The 12,828-nt window shown below is 40.9% G+C and overlaps 1 protein-coding gene across 1 annotated transcript in view; it reads left to right on the forward strand.

Moving 5' to 3' along the window:
• The first annotated feature begins 11,590 nt into the window (after positions 1-11,590).
• Positions 11,591-12,828, forward strand: part of LOC117939089 (pleckstrin homology domain-containing family A member 5-like) — a 236,663-nt gene continuing 235,425 nt past the window's right edge. Inside the window, exons 1-3 of the mRNA XM_034864135.1 lie at positions 11,591-11,769; positions 11,898-11,974; positions 12,778-12,828. Coding sequence (XP_034720026.1) covers positions 11,678-11,769; positions 11,898-11,974; positions 12,778-12,828 — 220 coding nt within the window. The 5' untranslated portion in view covers positions 11,591-11,677. The remainder of the gene's footprint in view (positions 11,770-11,897; positions 11,975-12,777) is intronic.

Consider the following 12,828-nt stretch of genomic DNA (forward strand, 5'->3'; position numbering starts at 1 on the left):
CGGGTCTGTCAGTCACAGTGAAAACCGGGGACATTTCCGGGGACAGATCCAGCCGGGGACAGGTCGCCAAAATCGGGGTTTGTCTGGTCACCCTAGGCTAACCACTAGCTGAGACAGCATGTAAAAGACCCTCAAAACTTAAAAAATTACTTGTGATCATTTAAAATACAATCACTCAATAATTGTCTTTATTACAGTAAAGTCTTTTTTAATTTAGCTTTAGCCTGCTTTTCCTAGTGTGTAGTTTAAGTAACGTTATTTTTGACTGAATCAAGCTGTCAGCTAACGGTTAGCCGAAATAGCTGACTGAATAGTTTGTTTATTAAATGCAGAAGTAAAATGTCTGAGAGCCTAAAATGAAACCTGCTATAGTGTTACTGCGATCTGCCAGTCATGTATGAGTCTGCTGGGTTCCCGGCCCCCCCATGAAACCATTACAGCACTATGCCTGGAGACTTTCGTTTTAATGAACGTTGGCTGGAAGATGGCAAATACAAATTGTGGATTAAACGGGGAAAACCCAACAAGTTGCCTATTGTAAAGTCTGCAAAAAACAGTGCTGCTATTCACAATGGGCGAGTCTGTGCTTTGAAGTCACGTGAAGGGCAAGACAGACTTTTCAAGTAAGGCAACTAAAGTAGCCGACTGTACGCATTAGCGCCTATTTGGTTTCTAAAGTAACTGCTAGCTAGAAATTTGCAGTTGTGGTAATGTATAGTTAGTATTGCAGTGTTTCCTCTCGATTTTTTTGTCAACTGCTAATGTTAGCTACCTACCGTTACCTTGAAACCATCCAGATGGTACCGTACGTACCTGAAACCGGTGATTTATAGGCACCGCTCTTTTTGCACACAGTAACAAAACGCTCAGTGAACATTACTAGCTACATTGCTAGTAGCCACCTGTAAAGTTCAGGATGGCATTACATAGTATTTACATTGCTTTATTCCAGTAGATACATGTATACGTCTGTGCAATGAAATACATTTTTTTAATTAAAATAGGCCATTTTTATGGCAGGTGCCTGTGCGCTGTAAGAGCCTTCTGGGTGAAAATGGAATTACAGGTTGTTTTTACTGTTTTAGATGATGATCAAACCTTATATATGATTAAGAGTGGGTCCCAAAACCGAGGCCTGTGAAATATTTCTGTTCAAATCCTACGTCTTCATATTTTCAGCACTCAAAATTACTTCCAGCCCAAACGTTGTAGAGTGGAAGACAAACATGTCAATATGACTGGGCCATTACAAGTTTGTACAGCATGCCCTAGATTTAGAAAACAAAGTGTGAAAAGACCGACATTAAGGTTTGCATACACTTATAAAATAGGGTGCAGTTTTTTCCTGGATTTAGTCTGATTTGACACAGAATGACCCAGCTGCATGTCATTTGGATCAAATCCACCCACTCAGTACTACTCTCCATAGCTGTCTCACTGTATTGTATGTTATAAACCATGAAGAGATTAAACATCATTAAAGTGATAATTCAGGATTTTTACAGAAACATAGTTAACTTACAACTCTTATTGTCAGCATCTTACTGATAATTGTATGGAGATTAAACATAATTAATACAAAAATAACATTTCCCTCCTATTTATTATTAGTTAGGAATAAAACATCAAGATCTGATGCAAATTGATCTGAATCCAGGTCCAGTAGTAAGTGATTTTTTTTGGTAAGAAAACCAAAGCTCCATCCATCCATACAACCAGCAGTGACAGCACAGTGGAAGCAGCCGGTGGAGTAGCCCCTCTACCGTCTACATCCACTCCTCCGGTCCAGTCTTCTAATCTACATCAGGAAACCAGCAACATAAAATCATTTGTTAGCTCCAATCCAACACTTCAAGCAGAAATTTGCTGGGCAACAAAAGTTGTAACCAGCCACTATTCCAACAAATAATGTAAGAATGCAGCAGACATTTTCAGAATCGTGTTTCCTCATAGTGACATTGCAAATCAGTTTACTTGTGGGGACAGAAAAGCAACATACCTCACCACATGTGGGATTGCTCCTAATTTCTCTTCCCTAATGAAGGCCAAAGCCAAGATTCTGAAAATGTAATTGATGTACTTGTATAGTATGTACTTGATGAAAGTCTAAATAGGGAAATTAAGAAAAGCCAGCTTGACATGCACATACGATTGTGGACAACAAAGTAAACTCAAGGTACCCAACATCATTTTTCATGTGTCATCACACTGCAGAACAAATGCATGAGAAGGTTGAAAATGTGTGTTTGGAGATAGGCTTCCAGAACCCGATCCAGCTGTTAATGGATGGCCCAAATGTGAAATTAAAGCTCCTTTCACTGGCCCAGCAAAACATTGACAAACAAACATGCAAGACAATGTTAAATGTTGGAAGTTGTGGATTGGATATGCAACACAACCCCTTCAGAGCAGGGTATGCATCAACAGACTGGGAGCTGGGAAATGAGGCTGTCAAACCTTAAATAGCTATTCAAGGATGTTCCAGGTTGTAGGGGGGGAGACTCAGAAGTAACTGGTTGCACATCCTTCCCCTTTTGACGTCTGTAGTCATTGGTGGCTGGAAAATGTGGATGTGGCTGAGGATGCCCTTCAGATTTGGCCCTCTCTAAAAATGTACATCAGTGCTGCTAAAATGAAAACTGTGACAGAGACACTTACAAAGTCTTTCAAGACGACTGAGATGATTGTGCAAGATGCCCTTTTCCCAGCGAAACTGAACTTCTTTCTAATGGCAGCTAGGGAAATCACATCAGTTTTGAAGTTATACCAGACAGACAAATCCATGCTGCCATTTATGTGTGCTGATCTCACAAATACGCTGAGGAGTCTAATGGAGAAGTTGTGAAGCTGGTTAGTTGTTGCTAACTCACTCAACCACATACTGTAGATGTCACCAAACTGAGAGTTGGATTTGTTACAGAGCGAGCCCTAGAGGAGCACATGAAAAAAAACTCCTGAGAAGCTGAGGCTGGAGTTCAGACAGAACTGCAAGCTGTTTTTAGTGAAGATGGGGTCCAAACTGTTTGAAAAAGCACCACTTAAATATCCACTTGTTATAGGCCTGTCTGTCCTTTATCCAAGGGTGCTACTCAAAAGCAAAGAGACAAGGGTCCAAAAAATCATGTGTCTGAATCTGGTGTGTGCATCAGATTCAGACATTTCAACTCACAGATGGGAAGGTTGGATGAATTCTACCATGAACATTTATCAAACAAGAGTTCTGCCATTTCTGGGAGGTAGTAAACCTTTAGAGAGAGGGTTTTCAGTTAACAAAGAGGCAATGGAGAACTTGAGAGAGCATTCGCTGATTGCTCAGTGGATCATTCATGACCATGTGAACCATATTGGAGGGCTGCTCAACAAAGTCTACACAAAGGAGCTACTGCTCTCTGCAGCTGCTGCCAGGCTGTAATATCACAACTATCTGGATGACCAAAAACATCAAAAACAAGATGAGCAGACTGCTCAGAAGACGAAGCTGAGATCAAGTCAAAAAAGGAGAGGATGGAGGAGGACATAGGGGTCCTCCTGAAATCTGCAAATAGTAATGCAGAGAAAGCTGAATCGGTTGGAAAACTCACCTCCATCTCCAAATCAAATGGTCTTCGCACAGCTGCAAAAGAAAAACAAAAAAGTCTGGAGGCTGTAGAAAAACAGCTAAACAACAAGCTGAAGGAGCTCAAAGACACTCCTTCATAGGTCCCTAATGTACTTAATGGCCTTAACGTATAACGTTCTGTGTTAATTGCCATGCTAGCAGGAAACTAGGCCAGCATTATAACGTGTGTTACAAAGGGTCTCTGAAGTAAAGGCTGGACTACAGTAGAGATCATTGGAGCAGTTGGTGAACAGTGTTTTCTGTCGGAGATGGTAAGTCCCTTGGGGGGGAGGACATTGGGTTTTGTCACCTTGTAAACCTATTATGTGCACAAAAAAGATATATAAAACAATAAAGGAAAGGGTAAAAAAGCCAAACAGCATCATAATAGCACTTTAACCCCTTGTGTTGTCCTCCTGGGTCAAAAACGGACAAAACATTGGAATTTGTTTTAATTTTCACTAACACCACCATACTACCACTAGTTTTACATTACTTTTTGGAATTCATGGTTAATAACCCTCATTTATAAAGAATTATACCCAATGTTTGAGTTAAAAAAGCAGAAATTATGAATTATTTTGACCCAAGGATAACAGGAGGGTTAAGTTGATGTGTTTAGTTTTTCAGTATTTTGTGTATTTTGTTTGTTTTTGTTATTTTTTCAGTCCACTGAAGTCAACTTTAACCCTCCTGTTGTCCTCGGGTCAACTTTGAGCCATTTTCAAAAAGTTTCTATATCAGAAATGTTGGTTTCTTTTAACCAAATTGTCAAAAGACATAACGTGGACGTTCGCAAAACATATTTAAGTCTGCATGTGTGCGTTGCCTACCCGCTCTGAGGAGTCATCTCACTGGAGCCCAGCGTAGGCAACCCTATATCGGCCCAAAAAATAGCTAATCAATCGGATGTCAGAGCTATATTGAGCTACCATATAAAGGTTTTAGGACTCTCAGTGCTTTACATATTAATATACTTTAGTCTAATATATGAAGCTCAAAATGTCGTGTCTGGATTGCTGACACTTTCTTAGCTACTCACGTGACTACTGCTTACATTTATGGGATAGGGACGTGTTTCAGAGGGAAGGAGGGAAAGAGAGAGTGGTTTACTTTACATTGCCGTTGTCACTGTTAGTGTTTTTGCTAGCATGTAAATCACGATAACACTTAAACAAGAACATGTTGCCTTTTAACGATTAGTAGTTGTTGGGTTTCTGTAAATGGTCTAGACCTGCTCTTTTATGAAAAGCGCAGTGAGATAACTGTTGTTGTGATTTGGCGCTATATAAATAAAATTGAATTGAAAGGGAATTGAATTTAAACAATTTTTGTTTTAGAAATGACCTTTAGTACAGTGGGAGGTTACAGTGACTAATAAATAAATAAAAATGCATAGTGCAGATTTTTGCCAAGAGTGTCATCTGTTAAGTTCTATGAGAAACCCCCACAAACAGTTACTGTAATTTCTTTTGTCATCCATGGCTTTCTGGCCGAGGTATTTTTAATAGCCTGACAATACTACAATACTACTACAGTTAATATATTAAAACTCTAATTCGCTTCGTCCCTGCTTGACCTTCACAGCCTGAATGAGGGTCTAACGCGCATGTCCGTCTGTCTGTGGCGCTGCACGCGCTCAAATTGGCTGCCTTCAACACAGGGGAATAGTAATTAGCTGGCTTTATGGAGGGCTCCCATGGGGGAGGGGGGCGCACACATACTCATGCACACACACACACACACACACACACATACGCACACACACACACACACACACACACACATTTAATGCAGTGTAAATCATTTTCTTGTGGGCTACCTTTCAAAGTAGAAACTCAAAAAGAGGTATTACCTTTGGATAGAACCAAATAGACTAAAATCTACTGTTCTATATTGCATATGTTTTAGTGTATTATCATCCTTTGAGAGGACTTTGTTTGCCGTCCTGTTTTATTGTATCAATTAGTGGCCAATAAATGTAACAGGTATGAAAGCAAAGAAAGCTGTGATAATTTGAATGTATAAAATACCTTATTGTGAAATGTACCCACTACTGAATACTATTTATTTATTTTTGCTTGAAGTGTTGGATTAGCTTTATTTTAAAGCTGCTAATATTGATCTATTATTTAGTAAAAATGCATGAAATTATCTCTTTGTATGTGGTAGGTTTTTTTTGTTCCAACCAGCTGTTGAACATGGCGCAAACCGAGTAGGATATTTTTCTCAGTAGTTGGTGGAGACCCAAAAAGAGCCAAAATAAACAACACATTCTCAGTCCTATCGTGTCAAAAAGCAACACTTGGTTGCTTGGGATACCGAGGCTAAAGGGGGATTTATGCATCACAATCTGACGCTGAGACACAATGACCAAGAGTCAGTCTTTTACAAGTTGGGCTTGAGAATGGGCTGAAAGGAGTGTGAATATCGGATTTATATTGTAATAATAATGTTGATTTGTCACATGAAATATCTCCGAAAGAAAATATGAGGAGATTGTAATCTACTCATATTAGCACAAGAAATCTCATATTTTCTTCATGTTTTCCACTTGGTTTTCCATAGTTTCAGCATTGACTGGATCTGATCTCATGATGTTGTATTATGTTTTTCTTCTGCAGAGATTTAATGGGACCACCTAGAAAAGTGCAGTAGCACCAGCAGCTGTCTGTGCTAAAAAACCCAAAATGGCATAACATTGTGGAAATTAAAAGCAACATTTTTTTCTTTTACCAATATACAGGACATCTGTTTAACATTACAGCTCTTAATTTTGATGGAGACTGAATGTCTGCTGAATGTCTAAATAAGTAAAGTTTGCATGCACTTTGCCAATATTATCTGTATAAGGCGATCAATTAATACATTTTTTTGGACACATGAAATCATACAATTACAGTGAAATCCAATATAATCAGTTCCTTCAATTTGTGCCTTCAGAGAGTGAAATAATAATAATAAATATATGTGTATGATGCATAATCACAAGATTGGCGGTTTAATCCCATGCTCTTCTGGCCACATGTCAAAGTGTCCCTGAGCAAGACACTGAACCCTGTCTAAATGTATAGTGTTGAAGTTTTTTCCTAAGCTAGGTTTAAATTTTCCTTGTTGACATTTCCATGGCAAAATTACACCTTTTTAAGTGGTTTATAACAGACTATAACATTGTCCTAAGCAGATATGAGCAGATCTCTTTATTAATATGTGTCAGCAGCTATAACTCCTTCTCTGGGATAGCGGTGAAGGCTTTTTGTGGAGCTGATTACCGTAATTAACTTTGTATCAACTTACTTGGCAAGGGCTTGAATGTAACACATGTTCATTATCATAAAAAAAATAAATACTAAAGCTTTAGAAATGCAAAAGTAGCGTTGTGGATGTAGCTTCAGTTGCTTATAAAATGGAGTTTTGTTGCTTTAACTGTGGCTGGGTGGGGGGCCAGAGGGGTGGAGGTGACAGATTGTGCAACCTTTACAGTATTTGGACAGGACTTAACAGTGGGAGGAAGGCCATTTGACCTCTGTGTGTGTGTGTGTGTGTGTGTGTGTGTATGTGTGTGTGTTTAGGTGGGGGGAGGGTTAACAGGGTGTGTCTCTGTGTGTGATCAGTGCGTGAGCTATTTCTGAACTTGGGGATAGACTTAACAACGCGCGTGTGTGCTTTGTGCAGTCTCATTAGGAGGCGTATGTTGTGGATGGGGGTGGGGGGTTAGGGGTGGGGCGGCAGGTGGCTTGTTTGGGTGGCAGGGGGGATTTCCAGCCATTTGAGCTTAAGGTTCGATCTCCCATGACGCAGATTAATTTTTGAGCAAACAATCCAAAAGAAGCTGTCTATCTCCAAGGAGCCTCTCATTGTTGAACATTAGCGCTGTCCTAAGCACTCAAAGCTTTTTTTGCTGCAGAAAAGTGGGATTTAGGATTAAACCATCAGTGCTTTTAAAGGATATTGCTGAGTGACAGCTGAGTTATGCAATTAGACAGCTATGCCAATGTCTAAGGATATGCTTAATCGGACATAAAGTAGATGGATTTTGATGAGTTGGAAAAGAAGGACGTTGCATTTCCTACGTCAAGAAGATCAATAATTCACTTATCACTTATCATATGTTAATGACATCGACGACATTCCATTGACGGGATTGTACCCGGGAAAAATCCTTTGAGCTATAGAAGAGACAGATTCAGATTGAAATTCCCATCACACGCTCGCGGGGTGGCTGTGGCTCAGTGGTGGTTCAATCCCTGACCCTGCAGTCCCATATCGAAGTGTCCTTGGGCAAGACACTGAATCCCGAGTTGCCCCCAATGCTGCGCATGGGAGTGTAAATGTGTGTGAGTGTTTATCTTATAAGCAGGTTGTCCGTTGTACGGCAGCCTCAGCCACAGTGTATGAATGTGTGTAAATTGTGAATGGTTCCTGTATGATGTAAAAGCGCTTTGAGTAGTTGTTAAGACTAGAAAAGCGCTATATAAATACAGCACATTTACATTACACTCAACAGACGTTTTTTTTCTCCAGAGCTCACCCTATCTCCTACGTGCACGTTTCACCAAAACAAGTTCCTTCCCAGCCCTCTGTGCACTTTCTGCCCTACTTCACATGTTTTGGGAGGGCTCTCCTATTTCTCAGTTCTGGAACAATATTTCATCCAAAATGTCCGTCTTGATTAATGTTACTGAACCCAGCTATCCTCGCTTGCATATCCGGTGTCGGATTGCGGGGGCAACAGCTCCAGCAGGGGACCCCTACCTCCCATTTCAGCTGCTTGTACCCTGGATCTGGTTCTTTGGGTCATGACCCACCCTTCATGAGCATAGGTGAGTGTAGGAACTGTACCCGTTACTGTAAATCTTTTGATTGTGAATGACCTTCCAGCTCTCTGGGACTCTAAAGCGTGCAGTGTGACTTACTGCTGCAAAGTGGATGATTGCACCCCATTGGAAGCCACCTCATGACTTATCTGTTCATACATGGATCCTCTTTTTTTTGGATGTTGTAGACATGGAACTATCCACGGCTCGTATTGGAGCCCCAGGATGGACTTTGAAATTTGGCACTTGGAGTCTTTGAAATCCTTGCAGTGAATTTGTGTTAGTCTTTACTTCTGTTTGCATGTGTGATTGGTCCCTTGCCTTGTGTCTGTCTGTGTGTGTGTCTGTTTCTGTCTGTCTGTTTCTGCATGTATTATTTGTAACTTTTTCAATTGCGTTCTTTTTATGTGTGTGCGTGTGTGTGTGTGTGTGTGTGCGTGTGTGTGTGTGTGTGTGTGTGTGTGTGTGTGTATGTGTGTCTCGCCCCCCACCCTTCTTGTCTTTCCTCTCTGTATATTTTGCCCGTGGGACATGTTTTAATGTTCCATTGTTATGTCTGTGGTTTGTTTGTGATGTTTCTTAATTTGTAGAATGAAAATAAAAAAACATTTGATAACAAAAAAAAAAAAAAGTTATTTCCCGAAGCTATTTAGCATGCGGCGCCGTTCCACATTAATGAATGCTGGATGCTTACAATCACACAGCTAGGCTCTGTGACGTGTTTAGACAGGAGAAGGGGACTTAGCTTTTGGATGAGAACGGTGCGAGGAAAAAGATGGTGACTCCTGGAACAATAATAATATTGTATTGTTGAACCAAAAAGTGTGGTAGAAGTTGTCAGGTGGGAGCTCTCGGTCTGAAACAACACTGAGGACAAAAAAATCAACATCAGGTGGTATATAATTTATTCTTTTTTTATATACTTTATCAATCCTCAGAGGGAAATTACATCATGGGCAATATTACTTCTTAACTCTCTGAGAGCACGGTTCCCGAAACGGTACCTGTTTTTCCACAACGTGTTTTCATGAATTGTTTTTTATGAATTGCAAGCATTAAATCGTCACCAACACGGTCATGCAGCACATCATTAGAAAGCTTAAAGTCTTGTGATTCCATCAAGCCCCCGCACAAAGGATAAGGTGACAGCGGTTATAATCACGTTATGAAGTTAAGAAACACTGCACCGTTTCTGTCTAAATCGAGTGTGCATCACTACCTTTGTCCTCGTGTCTTTATCCACAGCGTTGAAAGTTATTCATAAACGTTGATTTCCTAAATCGCAAACACTCCAAGGAATTAGAATATCAAAGCCTTGTAATCCATAATTATCTGGTCCCCTCACAATCTTGTAGTTTCTGGCCAAGTTTCGACGTTCAGAAATCTAGATAGTGCATCATTTCTCGGTTTCTATAGCTTGTAACTTTTTCCCTGTGCGGGCTAAAACGAAGGTTGAAAGACTATTACAATCTGTGGCTTCTGGAGATTGCAATGAACCGTGTTCCCAGCCAATAGTATCAGCCTATCAAGAGATACCCTCAAGCTAAGCCAATGATATCGCACAGATATCGCACACGAATTAGAAGATAAGGTCATAAAACTGGCATCCCTGTGTAGCCAATAAGAAGACGAGTTCATTGATATCAAACATGGCCAACAAAAACTATTCCTGTGATCTTTTACAGCTGTCTGAAGGAAAAAATATGGCCTTCTGATGGCATTTCAACATTTCATGAAATTATGATGACTTATTTCTATAAATCTATGTATGTACTTCTTTCAGACATATCTGTGAGTGATGTGGATGTGTTTTTGTATTTCAGAAGTTTTGTATTTAGCACTTTTTTGGCTTTTTTAGAAATAAGAAATAAGACAAACGCACAGACATATCTGTAGAAATACATTCATATAAAATCCATTTTATAAGTCATTTTTTCTGGATTTTTTCTGTTCTAAGTTGAGACATGTGGCTAGAGTACTGTTTTAGTATGTAGCCCATGTAATATGCTTACAGTGGTGCTTTTTATTAATTTTTCAGATGATTTACTTGGACGGAAAAAGAAATTCTGTGTTCTAACCTCTGTAGCTCTGTGTCAGTAAGGCCTAGTGTCACACTGCCACTAGAAACAACAAGTTGAGAGTGTTAACTTCCCAATGAACTCAGGATCATCCCAGAGGGCCAAAGCATGTGGAAACTGCAGCACTTTTTTAAGGTTAAAAATTTAGGCGAGAAAATCATATATTTTCAAGTGGTTTTCAAGAGGATAGCATGTTAGCACTTCACATTTGTTACTCTATTGATTTTATTGTATTATTAGATCTGTGTATAATAATGCTGCGTGCTGATTGGCTCACTGACTCTAATGAGCTTCACTCCTTTTTGCATTTGGGTATTGAATAACGAGGCTTTTTTCCATACTTTATACTTTAGAGGCAATTTAGTTGGTGCCTAAAAAGTATTGAATTTGTTAGCCAGCCCTAGATGTAATGTTCCTCATAGTTTTAATTATTTAAGCATTTTGCCATAAACGTGCCTCCATTTTAGTCACGTGAATTGTTCATGTTTTGTAATTATTCAGTATTGCGTTTTTTTCTCAATTATTTGAATTGATTTGTTGCAACGTGATTATTGATTGATTACTGACTATAAACTCACAACTGAGCCCTGAATAACTCTGGCAGCACCAGCAGGAGTCACACTGACACACACAGGCAAATTCTACTAAATACTACTACTTCATATTTAATATTATACTTATTTGATTTGGTAATATATACTATGCATATAGGTTGTAAGTTGTATTTACACTTGCATACACATTTTATAACACTGTAAGTATATTTGTTCTGGCATTTTTGTCTTTTCTATTTTATTTTATTTAATCTTATTTATCATTTCTAGTATATTTCTTGCATTTTCTGTATGTGTGTGAGTATGCGTGTATGTTCTTGTTACTTACTGCTTGCAACAGAAACAAATTCCCAATTTGGGATTAATAGACTATTAATAAAATCAATCTATGTATGTAGCCTATGTATGTATTGATTCATTCATTGATTTATTTATTGATTCACACAGCCAGTGGCATTGCCTGCTCTCAGTGGTCACAAAATCATTACTTGCGTCTTCATCGTCTAGGCGCGCTCCCATGTCTTAAAAGCGCGCGCGAGGGAGTGTGCGTGCGCGCCCTTGGCCCGGCGCCGCGCCGCGCACTCCAGCCCCTGTGTGTAGGAACCAGAGCAGTGGAGCTCTGAGCTAGACATGGCGGCGGATCCTAAGCCGGACTGGCTCTCCTGCCTTCCCTCTGCCTGGAGTTACGGGGTGACTCGGGATGGACGCATATTCTTTATCAAGTAAATATCACGCGGACACATGGATTTATGGATATACGCACTGCTTATTTCTCCGACGCATTTTCCCCTGTTTGTCTTTTTTCGGGTTCTGTGTTCACCTCTCCCCCCCGTTTTTCTTCCACCAACAGCGAAGAAGCGAAGAGCACAACCTGGCTGCATCCCGTTACTGGAGAAGCTGTAATCACGGGCCACAGAAAAACTCCAGGTAAACAATCTTCGACTATGTGATTTGTCTTCAATCTATTGCGAAAACACGCGCACAACACACACACGCCCGCACGCGGCACCTGGGAACGTCACGGTGGAAAGAAAAAAAAGGGTCGACAAGTTGGCGGAGAGAGCCGCGGGAGACGATGAGGGGAGATGGGTTCTCTCTGCGGCAGAGCAACAGCCTCCTCCGCTCCGCTCCGCTCTCCTCTGGCGGTGGCGGCGGGGGACCCTCCCCTCTCCTCCCACCCTTCTCCCCCCCAACCCCGCGCGCTCCACCTGGACACTTTGCGACACACTTTTTAAAAGTTCCGTCACGTAGGCGTGAACCGATTCCCTGCAGTGACATTTGGTACATTTCCCAGTGCAAGCCGCCGTTTGCGGCAGAAACCCAGTGTTTCTGAGCACACGTACAGTGCAGTACAAGCTGCTCCAAAGAACAATGCAGCGCCTCAGTGCAAAGCCCAGACCCCGAAATAAAATCACACATCTGCCGCGACGGGGAAATGGGGATGACGGGAGAGAAGGCATCGGTACGTGCATATCAGTGTGTTCACACAGTTGAAGGCAGAGCAGTGCACATAACGAGACAGAATGATTGAGTAATCGTGCAATATCTGCTCCGGTTAGGGGGGGTCAAGTGAGTTAAAAGGGCAAAAGCCAAATTAGCTATTTATGGTCCTAGACACTGCATTGCTGTGCAGGTGTGTGTGTGTGTGTAATCGGCTACACATCTCTGCACAGCTGCTTATGTCTCTGTGTCCTGTGTTCTCTCCCCCCCCCCTCCCCTGTCCTCCACAGATTTACCAACAGGATGGGAGGAAGGATACACATTCGAGGGAGCTCGCTGCT

This window comes from Etheostoma cragini, chromosome 23 (assembly GCF_013103735.1).
Source record: "Etheostoma cragini isolate CJK2018 chromosome 23, CSU_Ecrag_1.0, whole genome shotgun sequence".
Lineage (NCBI taxonomy): Eukaryota > Metazoa > Chordata > Actinopteri > Perciformes > Percidae > Etheostoma > Etheostoma cragini.